The sequence below is a fragment of the Eumetopias jubatus genome, unplaced genomic scaffold, assembly GCF_037043125.1.
Source record: "Eumetopias jubatus isolate StellerSeaLion01/CBP00866 unplaced genomic scaffold, mEumJub1_p1.0 scaffold_2, whole genome shotgun sequence".
Taxonomy (NCBI): Eukaryota; Metazoa; Chordata; class Mammalia; order Carnivora; family Otariidae; genus Eumetopias; species Eumetopias jubatus.
This window is the reverse complement of record NW_028274808.1, coordinates 96,748,633-96,776,202: the sequence shown is the minus strand read 5'-3', so window position 1 is coordinate 96,776,202 and position 27,570 is coordinate 96,748,633. Positions and strand designations below refer to the sequence as shown.

The window sequence follows — 27,570 nt, the reverse complement described above, 5'->3', positions numbered from 1 at the left end:
TGGACTAGCTCTCCCGGCTCCCTTCCTGCACCTCTGCGATTCAGTACCCACGGCCTGCTGACCCTGCGGGCAGCAAGGAAAGCCCACAGGGAGAATTATCAGGGCCCCACTCGGCACAAAGGCGCCACGTGTCGGGAGTCACGTGGCCGGTGCCAGAAGGCGGGAGGCGGTTGGAGGCGCCTGCGCAGCTCCGGGGAACCCGGGCCCGGCACACTGATATCCCGACATCCTGAGCGCTGCATTCCCAGCAGGACGACGCCGAAGCGGTTTTCTGCATCGTTCTGTCGTCTTTCTCAGCCTTGTTTCCCACCGCTGCTGCTTGTTTTTACCTCCATTGTCCCACCATGCAGCGTGAACCGCCGAAGAAGAAGCAAGAGAAGTCGGAAAAGCGGCTCTTTGACCCCACATCCTTCGGGAAGGACCTGCTGGCAGGCGGGGTCGCAGCGGCTGTGTCCAAGACCGCGGTGGCCCCCATCGAGCGGGTGAAGCTGCTGCTGCAGGTGCAGGCATCGTCCAAGCAGATCAGTGCCGAGGCGCAGTACAAAGGCATGGTGGACTGCCTGGTGCGGATTCCCCACGAGCAAGGTGCGTACCAGAGGCCACCGTGCCAGCCTTTCCCATTCTAGGTCAGCTTCCCAGAAAAGGGGTGGAGCGAGAGGGGATGGACTGCACCACAGCCGCATCGGTCGGTGATGAGTTTATTTCTTCACTGTTGAGAATTCAGTTTCTTAACCACTCTTAAGAGACTAGGCTTCCTGGAGCCCAGAAGACCTATAACGTGACCAGTCCTGGGTAGGAGAGGCCACCACATTCTCTTTCTCTTAAGTTTCTCCTCAACATCAGGATTTATGCCTTGGTGCAGTTGTGCCTGACTCAGAAGGAAAGTGGTTCACCTCCCAGGATTGAGGGAGATGCCATTAGGTACTTGGCTGTATGTTAACAGGTGCTTTAAGGTGCTTAAATATTTGTTGAAATAGTACTTTTAAGAGAAGTACTCCAGATACGGAAGTGTCGGAGCCTCCCAGTACTCTGGTTCCTATTCAGTGAAAAGAAGTTCTGTTTATTCTTGAGAACTACTGAAGACCAAGGCGGAAACTGAAGAGGCATTCACCCCTACACAAATTTGTGGAGGGCTCCCAAAATTCAAAAAGACAAATGATATAAATCAAAATGCGAAAAATCCAAGATGAGCAAAATATCAAAATTTTAAATAAAGACAGTAATATTTTGCATCAGCCCTGCCTTAATTAAAATTTTGATCTTTTTTCATTGTGGAGGTTTTTTTCCCAGGATTATTGAAATGATTTCAAGGACTAAATAATGAAAGTGCTTTGTTAACCATTAAATATCCTCCAGTTGCAGAATTGCTTCTAAGTTAGCTAAGTGGATAAGAGGATAAATTTATCAACAATTTTCTATAATTCACCCACATAGTTGATTTCAACTGAAAACTCTATATGAACTTTAAAAAGGAAATGGGCTTATTTATTGTGTATTCTGAACAAGAAGTGAACTGGCTTCAACTCCAGTGCCATCCTTTCTTCCACTCCTAAGTCTATGGTTACTCTTCCATGAAAAAAGCCTTCTCTCCCTAGGGATGTAGTTACAACTCCTCTTGAGTTGTTGAGTGTAGTATTTATGGTGGAATGTAACTCATTTTTTTTTTTTAAGATTTTATTTGACAGAGAGAGAGAGAGCACAAGCAGGGGGAACGGCAGGCAGAGGGAGAAGCAGAATTCCTGCTGAGCAAGGAACCCAACTCGCCAGGCTCGATTCCAGGACCCTGAGATCATAACCTGAGCCGAAGGCAGATGCTTAACTGACTGAGCCACCCAGCTCAACCTACTGATGCCCCTGAGTGTAACTTTTAAGGCATCATCTAAGTTGTAAATTTAGAATGCCCGTCTAGGGAGCTGAGGTCAGATCTTTCATAGTGCTTCACATTTCTCCACTCCCATTTATCACCGTAAGCTTCCCATTTCCACCAGGGTTTTTAAAGGAAAAGTGGGAACCTATCTCTTCTTGGGTGATATTCTAAGACCTCTTCAGAGAAGTAAGGGACTCTTTAAAGCTAATCTGCTTTAAATATTTAGTCAGGTAAAGTTAAATATCCTGGTCAGATTGTGCTGATCAGTGCTAATTTATTTTATATTTTAAGTGTTTTAAATGATATTTAAACCTAAACATATTCAATATGGCTCTTGTAAATTGAGAGCATTCTGAATAGTATTCCAGTCCCTGTTTTCTTTACCTTCCAATGAGATGATCATAAGCAGAACTTTAAGATGTTTTCTATTCTTATATACAAGGCTTTGTTATGAATACACACACCATGGTATACTGTGCTAAGAGATTAGAATTCACAACAGAGATAATATTGCCACCTAGGGGCATTTTTTTTTTTACAAACTTCTAGGGAATTTTTTGTTTAGCACAAAGATAGAAGGGTATAATCCTTAATTGCAATGATGTCAAAGGCAAAAGCCAGGGATGAGAAACATCCTGCTGCTGTACACGGCCAGTCCTACACAACAAACACTTATTCTGCAACCTGAATGACTCAGTTCTCCCACTGGGCATTCTTGTAGCAGTAAAACCTGTTTATGATTTTCTAAGCCTAGAACCTAACTCTGATTTACTTATAAACACAAACTATCTGGGACAGTTTCCATATACACTGATTCCAGAAATGCAACTACCATGTGAGTAGAGGGAATGTTGTACTGTTTTGTTAAGAATTGTACTAAGAGGCGCCTGGGTGTCTCAGTAGGTTAAGTGTCCGAATCTTGATTTTGACTCAGGTCATGAATTCAGGGTTGTGAGTTGCATCCCCGCCTCAGGCTCTGTGTGGGGCTCTGCACCAGATGGGCGCGGAGCCTGCTTAAGATTCTCTCTGTCTCTCCCTCTTCCTCTGTCCTTGCCCCGCTAAAAAAATTGTACTGAGAACTGTTCACCATTGGGAAAACTCACCAATTCTTCTTGTGATATTTGGTCACCACTTAACTATTGAATTCATGATGATTGCACATTTATATACACAAATATATTTATTAAGCCCTTTTAAAAGAAATGTTAATGGTATCTTAAGTATAACATTCATTATTAAGTAGAGGCAGGTATCTATTTTGTCTGTGGTGTATTCATGCCTCACCAATTTACTAATTACAGTACCTATTTTATTCAAAATGTCTTTATTTTATCTTCCTGTAGAGAGGGCATTATATGGATTTGTAAAAAATTGTTGAAGAGGTCACAGTCTTTGAATCCTATTTCTAGATAGTAAAGGAAGTATTGTAAAATATTTGTTCTGTATAGAGGACTTGAGTCTGGTAAGTTTGAGAATCACTGTGGTAGATCATTCTGGAATTTACCGAGGCAATCAAGTTCTGAAATTGTTATTTTCTGGAATTTACCTTCTGTCGTTTTTTTGAAAATCAAGACACATCCCCATCTCAAATGTTCTGAAGTTTCATTTGTGTTTCATGTTTGCTCTAATTTTACTGATAACTTTTCTTTAGGCAACATGAAATGAGCCTGAGAAAATGAACTCCTTAGGCACAAGTAGATGCTCTCACACTATCTTACCTTATCTCTGCTTTCTTTCTACCCCAAAGATAGATCTCTTCATTTTAAAGCTCTGAACTTAGCTTTAAACATCTCTTTAGGTACCTTTCATACTTCTTATAAACTTTCCTTGGCTTATGAAAGCTTCTGGATTTATCTTGGCTGATGCTATTCTTAAAGATTTATTCTATTCTTGGGGCGCCTGGGTGGCTCAGTCATTAAGTGTCTGCCTTCAGCTCAGGTCCTGGGATCAAGCCCCGCATCAGGCTCCCTCTTCAGCAGGAAGCCTGCTTCTCCCTCTCCCACTCCCCCTGCTTGTGTTCCCTCTCTCGCTGTGTCTCTCTCTGTCAAATAAATAAATAAAAATCTTTAAAAAAAAAAAGATTTATTCTATTCTTTAGTTGGTTGTAGGACCTTCCAACTTTGTGTGCATTAATTTAATGCTGTTTAAACCTTTATTATACAAATAATCCATGTTTATTATAGAAAGTTAGAAAATATAAAGAAACAGAAAGTAAAATCACTACTAAAATCACCACAGTTAACATTTTGGTGTCTATGCAATAATTTTTCACTGGGCACAATATACATATATGTAAGAATATTTTAAATTAAAATAATTGTTTTATTTAATACATTGTAAACCTAATCTTTTAAAGATCTGATCTATGCAGCTCATTTTTAAGCACCTACCAGAACTCTTTTTTATTTTTTAGGAGTTTCTGACCATGAGGTTTTTTATATCTTCAAAACAGTGTTTTGGGGTATGGAAAGAAAATATTAGGCATTCACTTTAAATAAAATGGGAAAATAAACTTTATGATATTTGGTATATGAGTTGGCACTGGCACCTACGCTTGGGTCAAATGTGAATTATATATCACAGGACACTAAGGCATTCTGAAAAAAAGTATGAATTTACACACTAAAGAGGGGATGACATGCACCCTTCCTCAATTATTATATAATAAACATAGTTTATGTTTGCTCAATTGGATTTATAGAGACAAGAAGGCTATTTGAATATTTGAAATGATCAAGAAGACTATTTGAAACATAGATTCATGTATACTGTTCTTAAGAATGAACGTTACCCTAAGAGTGCCTTGAGATATATAGCAAATGATGGTATGAAAACATCATGATTAGTAAGATATCTAAAAATACTGTTTAATTGTTCAAATGAATACTAAATTATGCTCTAATATCTCCTAGCTGTAAGTTTTTCCCAGCCACCCTATCTAAATAGCCCTTTCTCATTCCTCCATCTCCATATACTATTTTTGTTCTTATAGCCACTTGACATATTTATTTGTTCATTGTCTGTCTCCCTGGTCCCTCTCTCTCAGAATACAAGCTCTATAAGACCAAGAAATTTATTCTTAATGCTATCCCCAGCAAGTCTGCTATGTACTAGGTACCAAATAAGAGGTTTTTAAATGAAAAAATCTTTATTTCATCCTTTTAATTTCTATTTTGGGTATATTTTACAAATGTGCATAATAGAGTAGTATAGTGGAAAGGTATATAATTTTTTTGGTATATATACATTTGAAAGTCATGCTTACATATTTTTTACTGATAGGCATATTGTCAAAACATGTGGTAGCCCACCAGTCTAGAATATTTATACCCAAACATGCCTAGCATTCTCATTCTTGGCAAATAAGTTCATCAGTAAATGGCCCTGTAACTTTTTTCATTTTCCCATCAGCTCTATTTTAATTATTATTTTTTTTTAGTTTCAGGTTTTTATTTAAATGCCAGTTAGTTAACATACAGTGTAATGTTAGTTTCAGGTGTAGAATTACATACAACACCCAGTGCTCATCACTACAAGTACCCTCCTATCACCCATTTAACCTGTGTCCCCACCTGCCTCCCCTTCAGGAACCCTCAGTTTGTTCTCTGTAGTTAAGAGTCTGTTTTATGGTTTGCCTCATTCTCTCTTTTTTCCCCCCCATATTCATTTGTTTGTTCTATTTTAATTCTTAATTATTTTCTCAGAATTAAGTTTATAATAGTTTTTCTCAGCCTTAGATTTTGAAGAGATTATTTTTTTCTTAGCAATTAAGTAAAAAACTTAGATATTTTGTTATTAACAGAGAAAGATACCACAATTACTATGTTTTTCTCTACCAATTTTGACAGTTTCTTAAGAAACTGTCCTTTTATTCTATATGACTTGAGAGAGTCAAAGTATTCCTACATTTGCATCACTCTTTTCCCTTGTTTTATTCTGACCAAAAATACTACTGTTTTTATCCAGAATGGATTATTCTTTTTTTTTAAATGGGCTTCCAGGCACCCCCAGGATGGATTATACTGACTAAAAAATACTACTGTTTTTACCCAGAGTGGATTTTTATAGAGAGGCAGTAGAGATTCAATAGCTCTAGGTCTGGAGTCAGATTCTGGAATCAGGTCCCAGCCTTTTCCTCACCTTGTGACCTTCAGCAATTTTTATTTAACTTCTGTCAGCCTCAAACACCTCAGTTGTATACTGGGTATAGTAATAGTACCTCCCCAATATGCTGGTTGTGAAGGTTAAACAAAGTGTTAAACCATGTGTCTGTTGCAATTAGTACTTAATAAATTTTATTTTATTTTTTTTAAGATTTTATTTATTTATTTGACAGAGAGACACAGCAAGAGAGGGAACACAAGCAGGGGGAGTGGGAGAGGGAGAAGCAGGCTTCCCGCCGAGCAGGGAGCCCAATGCGGGGCTCGATCCCAGGACCCTGGGATCATGACCTGAGCCAAAGGCAGATGCTTAACTGACTGAGCCACCCAGGTGTCCCAGTACTTAATAAATTTTAACTCTTTAATCAGTATGTATTATTTCTTAAATTTACAGACATATATTCCTGATACTCATTTGTAAATGAATGTATTTGCATTATACAAAAAGTAGGTTTTTGTAGTCTGTCTGAGGCAACCTACTTAGATACATAGTGTACCTAAAGTATAGTTGAATAAAACCCTGAAACCTGGCCCCCAGAAATAATATTCCTACAGAAAATACATTCACAATTTCACTTTGAGGTTCCTTTTCCTTTGCACTCTTAGCAGGGACCTTGAAGCTCCTAAAAGCATGGTATAGCAGTGAGATGCAAGGAAAGGAATAAGAATAAATTTGTTAAGGGTGATCTATGAAAAAAAGATTAAAATGGGTTTTTTTTAAGATTTTATTTATCTGAGAGAGAGGGCACAAGTGGCGGGGGGCAGGGGAAAGGGCAAAGAGAGAGGGAGAAGCGGGCTACCTACTGAGCAGGAAGCCCATCATGGGGCTTGATACCAGGACCCCAGCATCACAACCTGAGCAGAAGGCAGAGGCTTAACCAACTGAGCCACCCAGGCGCCCCCAGAGAGGAGTTCTTGACCTGGCACTGTAGCTTCAGGGAATCCGTGAATTCTGTGAAATATATGCAAAAGTATTTTATGTATGTGAGATTATATTTTTTTAGATATAAGCCATTAAGAGCTGCCAGTTTTCCTGTTATACTTCTAGGGATTTATTTGTTTCTAGATTTTTTTGTTTGTTTAAGATTTTCATTGAGACATTGACATTTGTTTTGATGAATTTTTTAGGTTTCTTTCATGCAAAATGCATTTTTGCTAAAAAGAATAGGTTCTTCGGCCAACTCTACCAAACCCCTTGACTCATAAATCCAGTACTCTTTCATGGTCTTGTGTTAATTTTCAGATGACTTTGTCTTCAAGATCTTCCCTTATGTTTAATTCATTAGCCAAAGTTACAAACCTTTTTACTGCTCTTATATATGACACTCTTTTTTTTAAAGATTTATTTATTTATTTGAGAGAAAGAGAGAGAAAGCTAGCATGCTTGGTGGGGAGGGGCAGAGTGAGAGAGAAAATCTCAAGCAGACTCCCTGTGGACTTGGAGCCTGAGGTGGGGCTGGATCTCACAACCCTAAGATTATGACCTGAGCTGAAATCAAAAAGAGTCAGATGCTTAACTGACCGAGCCACCCCCACACCCGTCTATGACATTCTTTTGTGAAATAAATATCAATTCAGACTATAATCATAATTACAGAATTATTACTAATAACTTATAATCTAAAGCCCATAGTAACTCAGTACCATTCAGCTGAGTGAGCCATTTCCAAAATGACTATTAATGTTTAAAAGCCATGTATAAAATGGAAATTCTAATATCTTTTGATATATGGCACTTTTTCTAAACTTTACTTTTTTAAAACAAATTATTTTTTTTCAACTTAAATCCCATTTGATCATATTGACAATTTTCCAGCCAATATGTTCTTTTTCATCCTTTTAAAATCGACTTTGTCTTCTGCCAATAAACTGTCATTGTGTTACTATAAACCATGGTCTAGAAAATCAAATCATATTCTTCAGTATCATTTACACAGTCATATTTCATTCTCTGTATTTCTCTTCTGGAGATCTAACCTCTAAGAAAATACAAATGCTTTCTTAAATGTTTTCATTAACAACGAAGAACTTAAAAATCACTAAAAATACCTCCAAAAATTAGATTCACCAATCTCCCTCAATAATTCAATGTGGCCATAACTAGCAAGAAATATTCCTGTATAATTTGCTTAACATTTCTTATGTTTTAAGATTTTTACTTTGCTTCCATTAAAGAAAAACAGTTGACCTTTCTTAGTATAGAAAATATTCACTTGATTAAAGTATATATGGAAAAGTATTGTAGATAAGGGACTAAATTATTGAGCCAGATTTCTTGGGTTTGAATCCCAGAGCTACAGTTTTTTAAGTGACCTTGGGCGACTTACTTAACTTCCCTCTGCCTTAGAAGTTCTTTTTTAATTTGTTCCCTCATCTTTAAAATGCAGAGACTAATAGCATCCTCATGGGTGATTATGAGGATTGAATAAAAAGAAGTTCCTAGAATTTAGTACTGTTGTTTTTGTTAAACTGCCTCAAAAGTTTTTTATAATAATCAGTTTCTTTTTTTTAAAAAGAGGTTTATTTACCACACTTTAATAATCTTAGGACTTTTTAAGATTTATTTCTCCAGAAACCCAAACCTGGAATAGAGTTTTGTTGTCAGACACAAGACCTGACTAAATCCTGGTTGGCTATTTATTAACCGTGTCTGTAGACAGTTTTTTAAACTTCTAAAGTTTCAGTTTGTGCATGTATAATATGGGTACTATAGGAGAACCTACATCATAAGCATAATGGGGTGATTAAATGAAATATACCGCCTTTGGCCAGTGCCTGGCACATATTAAATACTCAGGAAATGGTAGCATTTAGCACTACATGGTCCATGTCCTAGTAAAAACAGAATCAGTTGTGAGTACTGAGATTATTTCTTGGCTATTAAATATGCTTCTTAATTATCTTTGTGCAATTGCTTTACTTGCAGTTTGGGATTCACCAAAATTCTGTGTTGTTTTTTTTCCCCCCACAAATCAGACTTTCTTATTTAACAAGTAAATATAACTTTCAGTTTTTGAGCATCAGCCCAGTCAACTGAGATTATTTTCATTTGAATTTTTATCTGTAGAAGATTGATTCTGGGTATTCTCCAAGCTGAGACTAGAGGTATCCTATTCAGAGTAGCCAGATCAAACCATTGGACAATTTGCAATCCATTAGAAACAACTATGGCTGCTGAAGAGATAGCCTATTGTATTCTAGGGCAGCTCAATTATAAAGATTATAAAGGTAGCTCTGAATTGTAGGGGTAACATAATGACTGCATTTTAAGAATTGGTCAGTCCATGGAGATTTGAAGTGGGAAGATTATGGGCATGGAAAGTTTTCTCCAGTCTCTCCATCAGGCCTCTGGAGAATGCCTTGAATTGTAAATTGATCCCTTTTCTGGCTAGGTTCCAGAAGGTAAAAATAAGTTTACTTTAGACTCTTTTTTTTTTTTTGAGAGGGAGTCGTGGTAAGGGGCAGAGGGAGAGAGAGAGAGTTTTAAGCAGGCTCTACACCCAGCACAGAGCCCCATGCGCAGCTCAATCTCACAACCCTAAGTTCGTGACCTGAGCCAAAATCAAGAGTCAGACGCTGAACAGACTGAGCCACCCAGGGGCCCCCACTTTAGACTCTTAATGCTTTCTCATTTTCGTATGTATATATACAAACCAATTTGTTCTAACCATAGGAATTGCATATCCTGATTTGGAAATGAGGTTAAGGATTACTAGCTTCTCTGACAAATATTAGAGAGCTCTGTTTTTCTACTAGTAAAAAGCATTATATTCAAATGATGATACTTTCCATAGATTTTAAGGTATTTAAGGCTTTTTATTGGAAATTAACAAAATTGGAATGGGGTACATGGAGTTAACACTGCCTTTTTTCTCCAGTGGATTCACATGTAGACTTAATTTTTTTCATGAGAAAGGGTGTAAGTTTTAGATAGTTCAAATAACTAAGTTTGTTAAAACTATGGGAATTTTTTAATAATACAAGTTTATATTTAATATGTTTTCTTTTGTAGGTTTCTTCAGTTATTGGCGTGGTAATTTGGCAAATGTTATCCGATATTTTCCAACACAGGCTCTAAATTTTGCTTTTAAAGACAAATACAAACAACTTTTCATGTCTGGAGTAAATAAAGAAAAACAGGTAAGTACATTTTAATATCTATTATTTTCTAAGAAATAGTTGGATTTGCCTTAACCTATGATGTTTTATTTGGGGAGGAGGTGCTGAATGGTAGAAGAAATATTAAAACATATACATGTTATAATCACTATTCTACTGCAGTAAGAAAGTTCAAAAAAAGCAATCAACAGATCTGTATTCCTACATATCTGAGGAATTAATTTCCTAAAGAAGTACATTGTTTCATTTTTATGACTAAGGCTCTACTTAGCTGATATTAAAGTGCATAGGAAGATCAAATCAAACAAAACAGAAAAGCAATAAATTGAAGTTGGAGGATTCTTTTTTTATCAAAAAAGTACTTTCTCTTTTCAAGGTAATCACTCCCTTGATTGCAGAATTTCAATTTCAGAATTTCCTATTTGTATGAACTATATGTCATTTGTTTTTGTTTCTATTTGTTTTGTTGCCTCCATATACACTATACCACCTATGTTACTCTTAAGGCCTTCCCTTTACCCTTACAAAGTCTCTCTTCCCCTTTATCCTTTCTCTTTTTCTCTTTCCCCCAACCAGCCAACCAATCAATTGAGCTGTCCTAGGAGGTTCTTTATAAAAACAGCTGTTTTTATAACATTTATTTGTTGCTGCCTTTTTAAATTTCTTTTCATATCCTTTATTCCCATTTTTTCACAATTTATATCTCTCCTTTTTTAAGATTTATTTATTTATTTGAGAGAGATAGATAGTGAGAGCAGGGGGAATGGGAGAGGGAGAAGCAGGCTCCCCGCTAAGCCGGGAACCCGATGTGGGACTTGATCCCAGGACCCTGGGATCATGACCTGAGCCAAAGGCAGACACTTAACTGACTGAGCCACCCAGGCACCCCTCACAATTTATATTTCATTAACAAATGTTTAATGAGTAATTTGCACTATTTTGTCATAGGAGATATAAAGGTAATGAAGAAAATTCTTTAGACTTAGAAGATCTGGATTTGGATCCTGGTGCTCTGTTATTTAGCTGTGTGAATTTTTAAAGTCACCTCTGTGATCCTTAGTTTTCTCATGTGAAGAAAGCTTATGACATTTAGATGAGATTACTTGTAAAGTGTTTATCATAGTACTTTGCTTTATGGTAGGCACTTGGAAAAATATTCCTGTCTTTTTTAGCTGACAGCTGTAATAATTGGAACTTTTCTTGACTCAGAACCTGCATCAGAGGTCCCCAAGATCACCTTCATGTTCAGTGATTCACTAGGACTCAAAGAACTCAGAAAAGCTACTACACTCATGGTTTTTTACAGCAAAAAACTATAGGTTAAAATCAGCAAAGGGAAAAAGCACAGAGGGACAGAGTCCAGGAGAAACTAGATGCAAGCTTCTAGTTATCTTCTCCTAGTAGAGTCACATGGGCAGTACTTAATTCTCCCAGCAATGATGTGTGAGAATACATATGGTGTGTTGCCAAACAGGGTTGCTCACTTGAACATTGGTGTCCAGGATTCTTTTAGGAGTTGTGTAGACATGGAATGTGACTGTCCTTAGCTACTCAGTCTCCAGCCACCGCCAGTAACCCAGGAGATCAAACTGATATAAGTTAGCCCAGTGTCCCAAGCATACAAAAACAGGTGTTTACCATAAATTCTCATGTTAGCATAAACTGTCTGGTGTGGCCCAAAGCCTCCAGCATACAAAGAGACTCTTACCAGGTAGGATATTCTGAGGGCTTAGACATTCTCATGAAGGAACTGGTCAGGGGCTGGTCCTGAAGATCTCAGTATATGAAGGGTTTGGGCAATGCAGGCTTGCTGATTTAACTCTACTGAACACTTCCCACCCCACCTTCCCAAAAAGATAATTTCTAGAAGACTAAGCCAAATGGAGAATTAACTCCTGAGTTAACCACAATATTTATATTACTGGCATCTATTCCTAACATATAAATAACATTGCTCTAAAAGTTTTAAAGTTAACTTTGATCCTTGGTAAGTATCTGTAATAAATTTCAAATTACTAGAGCCTGAGGTAAAAACATCTTTAGTATTCCTATGAAAACATGCTATGTTATTTAGAATATAAAGGTATTCAGTTACAATTAAGTAATGTAATATTTAAATATACTATTTACTAAATTTGGATATTGATGACCCTTTTATTTCTGACTTTGGGCATCAAAATTTTATCTCATCTTTACCTCCCTAAAGTGAAGAAAAAGAACTAAAAACAGAAAATTGTTATTTTTGGTTTCTTATCTGGTCTTGAAAGAAGCAAGGAAGAAAAAACAAATATAGTATGTGAGTTTAAAAGTGATTGATCTCCAGATAGCCAACAGACACATGAAAAAGTGCTCAACATCACTCAGCATCAGGGAAATCCAAATCAAAACCTCAATGAGATACCACCTCACACCAGTCAGAATGGCTAAAATTAGCAAGTCAGGAAATGATAGATGTTGGCGGGGATGCGGAGAAAGGGGAACTCTCCTACACTGTTGGTGGGAATACAAACTGGTGCAGCCACTCTGGAAAACAGTATGGAGGTTCCTCAAAAAGTTGAAAATAGAGCTACCCTATGACCCAGCAATTGCACTACTGGGTATTTACCCCAAAGATACAAATGTAGTGATCTGAAGGGGCATGTGCACCCCAATGTTTATAGCAGCAATGTCCACAATAGCCAAACTATGGAAAGAGCCAAGATGTCCATTGACAGATGAATGGATAAAGAAGATGTGGTATATATATACAATGGAATATCATGCATCCATCAAAAACCAAAAAACGAAATCTTGCCATTTGCAGTGACGTGGATAGAACTAGAGGGTATTATGCTAAGCGAAATAAGTCAATCAGAGAAAGACATGTATCATATGAACTCACTGATAGGAGGAATTCTTAATCTCAGGAAACAAACTGAGGGTTGCTAGAGTGGTGGGTGGGAGGGATGGGGTGGCTGGGTGATGGACATTGGGGAGGGTATGGGCTCCAGTGAGTGCTGTGAATTGTGTAAGACTGTTCAATCACAGACCTGTACCTCTGAAACAAATAATACATTATATGTAAAAAAAAAAAAAAAAAGATAGTAGGAAGGGAAAAATGAAGGGGGGGACCTGGAGGGGGAGACGAACCATGAGAGACTATGGACTCTGAGAAACAAACTGAGGGTTCTAGACGGGAGGGAGTAGGGGAATGGGTTAGCCTGGTGATGGGTATTAAAGAGGGCACGTACTGCATGGAGCACTGGGTGTTATACGCAAACAATGAATCATGGAACAGTACATCAAAAACTAATGATGTAATGTATGGTGATTAACATAGCATAATAAAATAAAATTAAAAAAAAAGAAAAAAAGTGATTGATCTACCACCATGAGATATCACTGCCCATCTGTCAGAAAGGCTAAAATAGTGACAACACCAAATGTTGGTGAGGATGTAGAGAAGCTAGATTATTCTTATATTGCTGGTGGGAATGTAAAATGTTAACTGCCACTCTAGAAAAGAGGACAACAGTTTCTTATAAACTAAACGTGAACTTACTATACAGCCCAATAGTTACACTTTTAGGCATTATCCCAGAGAATGAAAACTTAAATGCACACAAAAACCAGTGTGCACAATGTTCATAGAAGCTTGTTTCATAATAGACCAAAATCTGGAAATAACCCAGATGTCTTTCAACAGGTGAATGGTTAAACTATGGTGCATCACACCATAAATTACTATTCAGCAATAAAGAGGAACAAACTTTTGATAAAACAAATATTGTATGATCCCACTTAGGTATCTAGAACAGGCAAATTCCTAGAGACAAAAAAGAGAATAAGGGGCTAAGAAAGGAAGACTGAGAGTTTTATCTAATGGGTACAGAGTTTCTACTTGGGATGATGAAGTTTTGGAAGTAGAGAGTAGTGTTGTGTTGGGTGTTTTTAAGTGATTTTCTTTATTTGAGCGAGAGCACAAATGGGAGGAGAAGCAGAGGGACAAACAGACTTCCTGCTGAGTGGGTAGCCTGACTTGGGACTCCATCCCAGGACCCCAAGATCATAACCTGAGCCGAAGTCAGACGCTTAACTGACTGAGCCACCCAGGTGCCCCAAGAAGAGTGAGGTTTTTATGTTATTGTGAATGTACTTAGTGCCACTGAATTATAAACTTAAAAATGGCTAAAATGGGGGGCACCTGGGTGGCTCAGTTGGTTAAGCAGCTGCCTTCGGCTCAGGTCATGATCCTGGCATCCTGGGATCGAGCCCCACGTCCAGCTCCTTGCTCAGCGGAGAGCCTGCTTCTCCCTCTCCTTCTGCCTGCCACTCTGCCTACTTGTGCTCTCTCTCTATCTCTCTGTCAAATAAATAAATAAAATCTTTTTTTAAAAAATGGCTAAATGGGGGGCACCTGGGTGACGGGTGACTCAGTGGGTTAAGTGCCTGACTTCTGGTTTCAGATCAGGTCATGATCTCAGGGTCCTAAGATAGAGCCCCATGTTGGGCTTCATGCTCAGTGGGGAGTCTGCTTGAGATTCTCTCTCTCCCTCTCCCCTTGTCCCTCCCCCCACATGCTCTTTCTCTCAAATCTTTCTTTTAAAGACTAAAATGATAAATTTTATGTTTTGTATATTTTATAATTTTTTAAAGAAACTTGACATATGCAGCAACTTTGAATGCTAAGTGAAAAAAACTCAATCTCAAAAGTTACTTGCTTTCTGATTTCATTTATATAACAGCCTTGAAAAGTCAAAATCATTGAGATAGAAACATAGTGGTGGTTGCTAGAAGAGAGGGAGGTGGCTATGGCTGTAAAAGGGTAGCATCGAGGGATCTTTATCATGGAACTGTTGACTGTGGCGGTGGTCACGTGAATCTGCATATGTGATAAAACTGCATATATCTAAATACACACACAAATGCACGTAAAATTGGTGAAATCTGAATAAGATAATCTTTATCAATGTTGATTTCCTCTACTATAGTTATGCTAGATATTGAGGGAAATTAGTTGGGAGGGTTTATAGACTCTCTCTGTATCCTTTCTTAGGATGCATGTGATTCTGCAATTTTTTCAAAGTAAGAAGCTTTTTAAAAATAACCATGGTGGGGGGGGGAGCGCCTGGCTGGCTCAGTCAGTTAAGCATCAGACTCTTGATCTTGGCTCAGGTCTTGATCTCAGGGTCATGAGTTCAAGCCCCATGTTGGGCTCCACACTGGACTTAGAGCCTTCTTTAAAAAAAATTAATAATAATAACCATGATGGGGAGCTATATGCCTACTGTATATGTTGTTTCATTGAATTTTCACCTTACCCTTTGAGGTAGTTATTTTTAATCCTAAATGTAAAGGTAAGGAAAGCAAGACTTGGAGGTGAGAGCACTTGACCAAATCATTTGTTCAGGTCTTTCTAACTCCCAAACTCAGATCCTTCAACTGCACTCTTATTTCTCTGTCAACTGAGGTAACTAAACTGAGTGAACCTTAGCTGAGCCTAGGCACAAAATGTTTCTCTGCCACGTTTTAGTAGCTTCCAGTACAGCCCTGACAAGGAAGACTAGAACTTCTCCCAGCTCTTTCATGCCCAGACAAACTTTGTTAGAAACAACTTCAGTTCTAGGGCATTTGTTCTTCAGTGCATCATTGAGTCTGTTAATGCGATATCTATTTGTCTAAAGTTGAAAATAAACAAGATTATTTTCCTCCAAAACCCTCAGATTCTTTCATCCTCCTCTCCCTCCCTGATTTCTCTCCTTTTACAATATAGTAATATCTGAAATTACTGACTTAAAATAACTGAAACTCTGATTTATACTGATACACCACCTCCTCTCGGTCTGTTTTATTTTCATGTTTAATTGTGGAAGGATAGATTTTTTTGTTATATGAACACTTGCAAGATTATAATTCAACATAGATACTTCTTTTCTCCCTCTCCTTGCTCCTTTCATTCTTTCCTCCTTCCCCCTTCCTTTCTTCCATCAGAAGGTTGGCCATACTACTTACACATGTTCTGCCTGCCTGTGTCATTTTTTCCAAAGCCCCACTTCCACTGTCAGAAGTGTCATGGTTTGAATAATAAATTATGTGATAATCTACCCAGAAAGTCATTGATCTGCCTTCCTGGAATCCATGAATGTTTGAGGAATACCTTAAACCACTAAAAGTGTGTTTATACATATGTGATTTTTATTGGAAGAGGTTCTATTGCTTGCAACAATCTCAAAGAGATCTGAGACCTAAAATAGTTATTTAATATCTTTTCCATTTCTGTCCTTCCTGTTAATTGGCATAGGATTTTAGAGTCAAATTCCCAAGAAATAGACTCTGGTCCAGCTCATCTTTTTCTACCAGGTTACAGATTATCTACTAGATTATGGATTAGCTACCTTTGGGTCAGATGCCTCTGGGTGATTATGAAACATGGGTACCCATACAAAACCTAGGAGTTTCACTGAAAAGGAGCCATGAGAGTCTGAGGACAGTATGTGGGATTACTAGTACCTCATTAAACAGATATTTATTGAATGCATTACTGTTATTCTGGGCAAGGCCCATGACTTGTTTTGTGAAATAAACAGATGAATTAAGAATCTTGGCCTCAAAAAAGTGCAAACAACCAAAATGGCCATGAACTGATGAATGGGTAAATAACATGTGGTAAATCCATATAATGGAATATTATTTGGCAATAAAAAAGAATGAAACGTTAATCCTGCTACCACATGGATGAGCCTTGAAAACATTATGTTAAATGAAAGAAGCCAGTCACAAAAGATACATACTGTGTTATTCCATGTGTAGGAAATGTCCATAATAGGCAGATCTCTAGGGACAGAAAGTGGCTTAACGGTTACTTAGGACTCGGGGATGGGGAGGATGTTGTGTGACTTCTGGGCTTTTTTGGGGGGAGTGATGAAAATGTTCTGAAGCACAGTCTGAATATACTAACAATCCGTTGACTTGTATGGTGAATTTACATTGGTATATTGTATGGTGTATAAATATATCTCAGTAAAACCCTTAAATAAATAACAATAATCCTGACTTTAAGAAATTTATAGTCCTTATGAGGTAAGATAAAACATGTATACAAATACTTATAAATTGAAAGTAGAAAGTGATTGTAAATACTATTTAAATGAGAATCTGGAACATGTTGACATATTTTACATATTGGTCACAGGATTCACCTTTAATTCTCTGAGATCTGAAGTATTTATGGAGAGAAATGATTACACACAGTTTTGGATAGGTTTAGAAATCAGAGGTGTCATGGAAGAAGTTGAATTTGAATTAGAGTATAAATCAGTAACTTTTTGTTTAAAGAAGATAGGAAAGTCCTTCTAGGCCAACAGAAAATTGAGAGTTCCAAAGCTGTCTGAGACTTACAGAATAAAGTAAGAAACTGAACTTGACTAGAATATACAGTGGCCTTGTACCCTAGATTTTCTATAACCACTCCAATTCAAATATTCCTTTCTTCTCCAGTAAGCTCTAGATACTGAAAAGCAGTTTACTGGACCTAAGCAGGGCACACTTTAAATATTTATCAATAGTCCATGTGAACCAGTAGTAGATTAGTAAGGCCTAAGTTACATGCTGCTCAAATATATTATAATTGATTTCTGCCAATTTTCATGTCAGCAGTTGAAAGTAATGTATTTTTTGAGCTGTTAAATTTTGAGCTGTTTAAATATCTACTAAAATTGCAAAGTGAAAATATGACATTATGAAGTCTTATTGCCCCCCGTACCAAAAAAGGGTACAACTAAAGCCTCCATAGATGCCTAACGTTTTAGCCATAACTAACATGAGTATTAACAAAAAATTTATATAGTCTAAAGAGATGATTATCTTATGTGGCCTCATTTGCTAATTTGGGCTACTTTTGCTGGAGGCAATTAAAATATCTTAGAATTTCTGTGTATCAGCATTTAAACTGTATCTCCCAGACTGCCTGGAAAGAAACAAAGCTTCATGGACATGAAGGGAAATATTTTGGATAATATGATATACATTATTATAAATGTTTACTTTATAAAAGCAAGTTTGTAAATCTGGCTTCTTAACCTTTATAAAAATAAGAATTTTAAACAGATTCTATAGTAACCACTTTTTAATTAATATGTTTCAGTTCTGGAGGTGGTTTTTGGCAAACCTAGCTTCTGGTGGAGCTGCTGGAGCAACATCCTTATGTGTCGTTTATCCGCTAGACTTTGCCCGAACCCGATTAGGTGCTGATATTGGAAAAGGTATAGAATTTTCAAAAATACTAACTCTCCCTTCTTTGTGTTTTGAGTGAAGCATTATTTATTGTAGTTATGCTATAATGACAGCTTGAAATACATTCTAAAATCTTACCCTAAACCAAATGGTAGAGTCTTGGGCCTAAAGATTACTATGTTTTTCTTTTCCCTCAAAAGAAGGAAGGGGAAGGCCAGCACTGCAGTAACAAAAGAGCAAATACAAAGACTTCTTGTAACTTACTTCTAGTTTTTTCCTAGAGAGCCACCTCTTCTATCCCTCCATGAACTTATTCCTGTTATTCCTTATTCAACTATGGTACTCTCCAGGTTACATATACAGCTCTCATGCTAGAGATTCCCTTTTCCTCTCTCCTTCCTTATTTTATTTATCACATCTTCCTGTGTTTTTGTTATACTCTTGTTTTGGTAGATTATGTTCTTTAATAGCTTTCTGAGCTTCTTGAGAAGAGTGGATAGGAGACAGATTGAGATCTTACATGTCTAAAAATGTCTCTGTTTGACCCTTTTACTTACTATTTGGCCATATGTAAAATTCTACTTTAAAGTTACTTTGTTTCACAATTTTGAAAGCATTTCTCTGGATTCTTGTTTCTAATATTGCTCTTAAGAAACTGATCTCCTAACTGCTAATCCTTTTGTGTATGACTTTTTTTCTTTTTCATTACTTTATGTTCCTGATGGTCTTGACATTTCACAATGATATATCTTGTGAGACTTTTTTCAGCAATTGTGCAAGTAACTCAATTGGCCCCCTTCAGTCTGGAGGCTTGTGTTCAGTTCTGAGGATGGCAGAGGAGCAAGTCACTTTGCTGCTCAAGGATGAGGTTTTGAGCATCCAGATGCTACTTTGCTTTCACCATAAGAACAATACTTACTTCCTCTAATTTCTAAGTCTTTCTGAGGTTATTGGGGTAAAATGGCTTGCTTTTTCTTCTGTAAGAACGTAGGCTTCAGCTTTTTTCTGCTCTGACTTACCACTCCTCCATCTGCTTTCCATCTTGCTAAAATTTGTGGATTTCATTCTCTGCCATGTACTGTTCTTGCCTATATGGCTTTAAACCTGTTTTGTTCTTTTATTACCATTTTAGTGGAATTTCTTAAGAAAGCAGAGATTTATTCAACAAATACTTATTGAGTGCTTGCTGGGACCCAGGCCCTGCCTCAGATATAAGATGAGAGACATACAAATAGACACCCCATATAAAACATGGAGCTCATGGCTCATGTACTTTATGGTTTAGGGGAAGACACAAATAATAAAAGAAATGAATGACCAAAATATACTATCATTTCGCAATAAATGACATGCAAAGATATTTAGGAGCAGGGAGTGACATCAATTTTAGATGAGTGATTAGAGAAAATGCCTCAGAAAGGGTAGCAGTTTGAACAAAGATGAAAATAATGAGTTCCATCTAACATGTTTAACTGGCAGTTCAAATATTCTTGTTATTGTTAAGAAAGTGACAAAAATTCCTGTATCTTGTTTTTAGTTCAGTTCTATAATTTTCTATTCTCTCAGAATTGAGAGAATTTAGTTTATTTTGAAAACTATATTCTACATACAATATTTTTAAAATATTGTCAAAGAGTTCTAGGTGAAGGGAAAATAAAATCAAAACCAGTAAACACTAGAAAAATATGATAACTCATCTAAAATGTTAATGATCCTTAAAGTTGCTGGTTTTTAACTGTCTTTTTACTGTATCTGGCTTTCTGCCTTTCAACTGAAGCAAGTCATAGAATTTTTCATTCCCATTTTCTGAACTCCAATTAGTAGCTTCTGGTAATTTTATGTTTTAAGCCAGTCAAATTGCTTGAATTCGATTGTTTTTATAAGATTAATATTTTCAGTTAAAATCTTTTAAGATACTATTTGAAACCTTAATTCTCTTTAAAGAAATTGGAGGATTTTGATTTGTGCTCTTTTTTATTAGAAAAATTTCTAAATGGCAGTTTCAGAATTTTTAAATCTGTAAGATTAATTTACTTTGATTAAAGTGTTTGTCTGATATATAATGTTGCTAATACATTTTAAATGGCTTTATTTTAGGTCCTGAAGAGCGACAATTCAAGGGTTTAGGTGACTGTATTATAAAAATAGCAAAATCAGATGGAATTGTTGGTTTGTACCAAGGATTTGGTGTTTCAGTTCAGGGTATCATTGTGTACCGAGCCTCCTATTTTGGAGCATATGACACAGTTAAGGTAATTTGGGGCTTTAACTGATATATATTAAATACATAGTTTGTTTCTTTTTATTGTTTTAATTAGTAGTTTGTTCAGCAGATACAAACTTTTGCTTTTAATTATAGAAATCAAAATAAATGCTGAAATAAGAGACATTATAGAATCCTGTTTAATCGTGACTTTGCCATAACCTTATTGAATTATAACTCTATTATGGATCTGACTTTAGATATAAAGCATAAATCCAAACATTAAGTTTTTGTGCTGTTTGCAACTGAAAAACTCACTATACATCATGTTGCAAATAGAAAACATGCTAATTAGGCTTACATCATAATCAAATCAAATCTTTAGCATATAGAAAGGCATCTTCTAAGAGTTTTTCTGATTTTACATTCATTTTATTATCACTTTCTGACATGCAGATAATCAGCTTACTATCTCATCATTTTAGAAAGTAGGCAAGGCATAACTAGTTAAATGTAATAAATGCTACTAAAGCTCAGTTATCTATTGGGTACTGTTAGATTCTGTATTGTATTCTCCAGGTTATTCTGCAATTTGTCTTTTCATTTCAGATTTTAACAGCATTTCCATGAAGTAGGAAAGAGGAAGATTGTAATAATGGCTACCATATTTTGAGTTACTACTTAGTTCTAGGAACTTTGTTAAGTACTTCCCTGCGGTATCCTAGGATAGCTTTTAATATCTCCCTTTTTTAAAGATAAACAACCTAGGAATAGTTAAGTAATTTGTGTTAAGTAGCAAACAAAAATCCCATGCTCTCAGTCACTTCCAAAAGGAAGGAGTGAAGTTAATATTAGTGTTGTTTATAAATAAGATTAAAACTTGAGGGAAATTTTTTTATATGTTTTACATACTGTCTTGGCCTTCCCTCATTAGTATAAATGTAATTGAAGGTCATTTTTATTGTGGTCTAGACATGTTACTTTCAGTTTCTTGTGTATTTTTTAGACAGATTAAGTTAATGGAAATTAACAAGTTCTTATGTATGTTTATTTAGTCATGGAAAATTTTATGTATGCTCTCCCTCTGTTTTTCTCTATTATCACCTGTAGTAGTTACAAAATTTAGGAGTGTTTCTTCACTAGCTTAGAGCTTTAAAGATGCTTATCAAATACCTATTGATGATAATGTCAGGCATTATTTAATTTTTTTTCAACTCTGTGAAGAAAGCTAAGAACTTTTTTGGTCACTGGCAGCTATCTCCCCTAGTGTTTGCCATTAATAACAAATCTCTGGTAATAGCAAGTATGCTTTCTTTTTTCAGGTATGCTTTTAAAGTAAAGCCATGTGTGGCATATTTCTTTCTTATTCATCTCCTGATACTGTTTTAATCTTTTCACATTAAATCCAACTGTGTTTTATTGCATTTTAAGTATAATTGAACCCTCTTTCATTATAGGAAGTTATACTTTGACTTAAGAATTTAAGATATTTGGGAAATTTAGATGGTTACTTGACATGTTTTTCTTTTCTAGGGCTTATTACCAAAACCAAAGGAAACCCCATTTCTTGTCTCCTTTTTCATTGCTCAAGTTGTGACCACATGCTCTGGAATTCTCTCTTATCCCTTTGACACAGTTAGAAGACGCATGATGATGCAGGTATTTTATATTATTATTTGTGAGTTTAATTGAATTTTCCAATATCTTTGATATTCAAATATAATTTATTCAAATTTTAGAGAAATTTTGGCTGAAAGGCAGGTCATCTGTTTTACTTACTAAAATAAATGCATGATGTGCTCTGTCTTATATCCTTTCCTATTCCAAAACAGCCATCGTCCAGCAAAAGTTTCTTCCTTTTCTGTTATTAGAATAGAAATGCCTTCCACTCCTGTAACATATTGTTTGAAAGGTGGAGAGGGGTGGCAGTGATTGGATGAGTATGTCTATCCTAAATGAATATTAGGTTAAGTAGAATAAACCCTGTCACAAGCTACTGACATATGTCATTATTTGTTGTAATACATTTTAGTAAAAATAAATAATTTTTAACTCCAAGGATGAAAACTTGTTTATTTTTTTTATTTTTTTTTAAGATTTTATTTTTATTTACTTGACAGAGAGAGACACAGCAAGAGAGGGAACACAGGCAGGTGGAGTGGGAGAGGGAGAAGGAAGAGGCAGGCTCCCCGCCGAGCAGAGAGCCCGACGCGGGGCCTGATCCCAGGACCCTGGGATCGTGACCCAAGCCGAAGGCAGACGCCCAACGACCAAGCCACCCAGGCGCCCCGGATGAAAACTTGTTTAAAATGATGTGTGCTCTAAGTATAAATCTCTGGGGCCCCTGGGTGGCACAGTCGGTTAAGCGTCTGACTCTTCATTTCTGCTCAGGTCATGGTCTCAGGGTTGTGAGCTTGAGCTCTGTGTTGGGCTTAAAACTCTCTCTCCCTCCTCCTCTGCCCCTCCTCCATGCTTTTTCTCTCTCTCTCAAATAAATAAAATCCCTAAAAATAAATACATGAATAAATATAAATCTCCAAATCAAAATTTTGGTACAGTCTTCATTGATGTTACTTGTTACATTCATTTATTCAGCAAATATTTGAGTGCCTAATCTATGCTAAGTTGCAGCAACACAAATAAAATAAGGTAGAACCTGCTTCCAAATTCATAGCATAGCACTGAATGCATACAGTTAATGGTTTAAATAGAAATGTGCGTAGATTCCGGGAATGCAATAGAAGAAGGATACCTAAATGCTTAAAGTGATCAGATGTAGCCCCTTGGAGAGCTAAATCTCTGTAAATAGATTTTTTTCCTCCAGATAGAGAACATTCTAAGCAGAGGGGAAAAAACATACATGGAGGTACGGCTTGAGTAGTAGTAGTAAGTAGTTCAGTATACGTAGATGATAAGGTTCATGAGGGCAATTGAAAATAAAATAATGAGGCCAGAAAGCTAGGATAGTTATATAATGCTTATTGTGTTCCAGATATTGTCGTAAGCATTTTGCAATTTAACTCATTTAATTCTCAAAACAATGCTATGATGTGTAGTTACTATCATTATCCTCATCCTCATTTTATGTCTATAATTGGTCCTGGGAGAACCCTGTAGGCCACCTGAAAAGGTAAAACGTAACTATTATTATTCACTAATAGACTATTTTTAAAGTTACTCCTTTTACATGTGTGTTTCCTCTTGATCTATATGTAGCTCTAGTTTAATACATTGAAAAACCTTTTTAAATGGAAAATCAATTTGTATACAGGCTGTGGATTAGGTAAATGATACTGTTTTGATGTACTTTGGGTTTGCAAGAAAATATTCTTATTTTTAGAAAATTCACACGGAAGTGTTTAAAGGTAAGGAACATGATAATCTGCAACTTATTATCAAAATAATTAAAAAAAAATTGTGAGTGTATGGGGTTTTAGGTATATGTGTGTGTTACTAGGACTGCCATAACAAAGCACCAGAGACTGGGTGGCATCAGTAACAGAAATTTTTTCTCACAGTTCTGGAGGCTAGAAGTCTGAGTCAAGGTGTCCAGCAGGGTTGGTTTCTTCTGGTGGCTTCTCTCCTTGGCTTGTAGAGAGCTTTCTCCTTGTGTCTTCCCATGGTCTTTTTTCTGTTTCTCTTCTTATAAAGATAGCCAAATTGGGTTAGGGCCTACCCTAGCCAGCTCATTTAATCTTAATTACCTTTATAAAGACCCTGTCTGATGAATGGATAAAGAAGATGTGGTATATATATATACAATGGAATATTACGCAGCCATCAAAAAAATGGAATCTTGCCATTTACAATGACGTGGATGGAACTAGAGGGTATTATGCTAAGTAAAATAAGTCAATCAGAGAAAGACAATTATCAGATGGTCTCACTGATATTTATGAAAATTTAAGAAACAAGGCAGAGGATCATAGGGGAAGAGAGGAAAAAACAAAACAAGACAAAACCAGAAAGGGAGACAAACCATAAGAGACTCTTTTTTTTTTTAAGATTTTATTTATTTATTTGAGAGAGAGAGAGAATGAGAGATAGAGAGCACGAGAGGGAAGAGGGTCAGAGGGAGAAGCAGACTCCCCGCTGAGCAGGGAGCCCGATGTGGGACTCGATCCTGGGACTCCAGGATCATGACCTGAGCCGAAGGCAGTTGCTTAACCAACTGAGCCACCCAGGCGCCCACCATAAGAGACTCTTAATCATAGGAAACAAACTGGAGGGTTGGAGGAGAATGGGGTGGTAACTGGGTGATGGACATCGGGGAGGGTATGTGTTGTAATGAGCCCTAGGTATTATGTAAGACTGATGAATCACAGACCTGTACCCCTGAAACAAATAATACATTATAAATACATACATACATACATACATACCCTGTCTCCAAATATAGTAATATTCTGAGGTACTGGGGATTGGGACTTCAATATATGAATTCTGGGGGGACACAATGCAAACCCATAATAGTACTTTAATTTTTGTATTTTCATTTTATATCCAACAACTTTGTTAAACCCTATTACAAATGCTAATCTATATATACACTCTTAGGTTGTGTGGGGTTTTTTTGTTGTTTTACACACACAGATATATAATCTGTGATTAATGCGAGGTTTCTTCCCCTTTCTTATCAATTCTTGTACCTTTTATTTCCTTTTCTTGCCTTTCTGCACTGACTGAGACCTCTGATTCAGTGTTATTAAAGAAGTAATAATTAGGGGCTCCTGGGTAGGTCAGTCGGTTAAGCGTCTGCCTTCAGCTCAGGTCATGATCCCAGGGTCCTGGGATCAAGCCCCGCATCAGGCTCCCTGCTCAGCAGAGAGCCTGCTTCTCCCTTTCCCTCTGCCTGCTGCTCTGCCTACTTGTGCTCTCTCTCTATCAAATAAATAAATTAAAAAAAAAAGAAGTAATAATTACCAACATGTCTTTTTTGCTAATCTTATAGGAATGCCTTCAAAGTTACATAAATTAATGTTAGCTGTGGGGTTTTTGTAGTTATCCTTCATCATATTATGGCTGTTCCTTTCTGTTTTGGGTTACAACAGTTTTTAAACATGAATGGTGATTCTATATCTGTTGAGATGATTTTCTATATCTGTTGAGATAATTTCATTTTTCTATATCTGTTGAGATGATTTCATTTTTCTTTTTTCATATGTTAATATATTACATTAACCTGTTTTCCAGAGCTAAACCAACTGTATATGTCTAGTAAACCCAGCTTGTTCATTATATATTGTATTTTATATTTTTAGCTGGGTTTGATTTGCTAGTTTTTGTTCAGAAGTTTTACATTATTTCAGTGACTTTGGTTTGTAATTTTTCCTTCCTGTATTGTCCTAGTCTAATTTTGGTATCAAGGTTATGCAAACCTTATAAAATATATGGGGGAGTCTTCCACTTTTTCTCTTCTCTAGAATAACTTCTGTAAGATTGAAATTAAATATTCATTGAATATTTAGTAAGGCTCAGATATAAAGCCATCTGGACCTGTAGTTTTCTATAAGAGGATTTTCAACAACTGATTAGATTACTTTAGTGAATTTCATATATTATTCTAATGTTTTATTTTTTATTCTGTTGGTAAATTATACTTTTTGAGGAATTTGTCCATTTCTTCTGAGTTTTCAAAATAGGTTTCATGAAGTTGTTTGTAATATCATCTTGCTTTTTCTTAATCTCTGGATCATCTGCAGTGATGATACCTTTGATGTTTCTAATAACTTTGGAGACTTTTCTCGTTTTTCCTCAAACAGTGTTTCTAGAAATTTGTCAGTAAACTGTATTTCAAATAACTAACTTTGACTTTGTATGCTTTCTGTTGTATTTATTTCCTATTTCCTTAATTCCATAATTTCTGCTGGCTACTTTCTTATTTCTACTTTCTTTAGGTTTTTAAAAATGTTTGGGTAGCTCATTAATTTTCAGCTTTTCCTTTCTAATATTTCAACGTCATTAATTTCCTTATAAGTTACCACTCAAGCTTCATCTTACAAATTTAGTTAAGGAGTTTCATGGTTATTATTAGGTTTTATATATCTTCTAAGATGTGTTTTTCTTAGTATCCAAACAGTTGATAGTTTTCTAGTTGTCTTTTTTGCTGTCAGTTTCTCACTTAATTGCAATGTAGTGAGAAGGTAAATCATAGTATGTGATGACCATCTTTTGAAATTTGTTAAGCCTCATATATGGTCAGTTTTCAAGTGGGCCAGAGAAGTATGAGTATTCTCCAACCACTGGGTGCAATATTCAATATATGCCTATTAATGCAACATACTTATTCAACAGAGTGTTAATTTTATCTGTCCTTAGTGCTGAAAAAAATCTCTTAGGATGAAAGATATTAAAACAATGGCAAACTATTTGTCTTCCTTTGTATAGAGTGGTGAGGCTGAACGGCAATATAAAGGAACATTAGACTGCTTTGTGAAGATACACCAACATGAGGGAATCAACGCATTTTTTCGTGGTGCCTTCTCCAATATCCTTCGTGGTACAGGGGGTGCTTTGGTGTTGGTACTATATGATAAAATTAAAGAATTCCTTAATATTGATATTGGAGGTAGTTCATCAGGAGATTAAGAAATACATGTATTTAACTTGTTAAACATACAAATTATATAGCTGCCATTTGTATACAATTTAATAGAGTGTTATTACTGTCAATATTTTTTAGAATCCTAATTCTGCAATAAAGCATATGCTTTTTCAAGGATTTTAAATACTAAAAATCAGATAAATGTGGGTTTCCTTCCTACTTAGACTCAAACTTTAATGAGACATATGACTTATAAGTAGTATGTGTTATATCTATTAGTTTAAAATCATTTTCTTTTCTGATGAAAAATTAAAATGTATAACACTAAAATCTAAGAAATGAAAGCATATTCTTTTTAAATGCTCTTCTCTTAATATAACTGTCTTCTCATCTTTTAAAATCATATGATATGACAAATATTTCTTAAAAGCTTATCAGGAGATGGCATCATATTTATGGGCAGAAG

The 27,570-nt window shown here is 36.2% G+C and overlaps 1 protein-coding gene across 1 annotated transcript; it reads left to right on the top strand.

Annotated features, from left to right (window-relative positions):
* The first annotated feature begins 344 nt into the window (after window positions 1-344).
* Window positions 345-27,148, top strand: SLC25A31 (solute carrier family 25 member 31). The gene is made up of 6 exons (XM_028102348.2): window positions 345-585; window positions 10,040-10,167; window positions 18,269-18,386; window positions 20,455-20,609; window positions 22,094-22,219; window positions 26,948-27,148. Exons 1-6 carry the CDS (start codon window positions 345-347, stop codon window positions 27,146-27,148), a joined length of 969 nt encoding a protein of 322 aa, XP_027958149.1.
* Window positions 27,149-27,570: the final 422 nt, after the last annotated feature.

Bases quoted from the DNA above. Each gene is read 5' to 3' on its own strand.
- SLC25A31 (XM_028102348.2), top strand. From the start codon at position 345: ATGCAGCGTGAACCGCCGAAGAAGAAGCAAGAGAAGTCGGAAAAGCGG. The intron at 586-10,039 runs GTGCGTACCAGA...TTTCTTTTGTAG, and splicing joins GCGGATTCCCCACGAGCAAG to GTTTCTTCAGTTATTGGCGT. The intron at 20,610-22,093 runs GTAATTTGGGGC...TTTCTTTTCTAG, and splicing joins GAGCATATGACACAGTTAAG to GGCTTATTACCAAAACCAAA.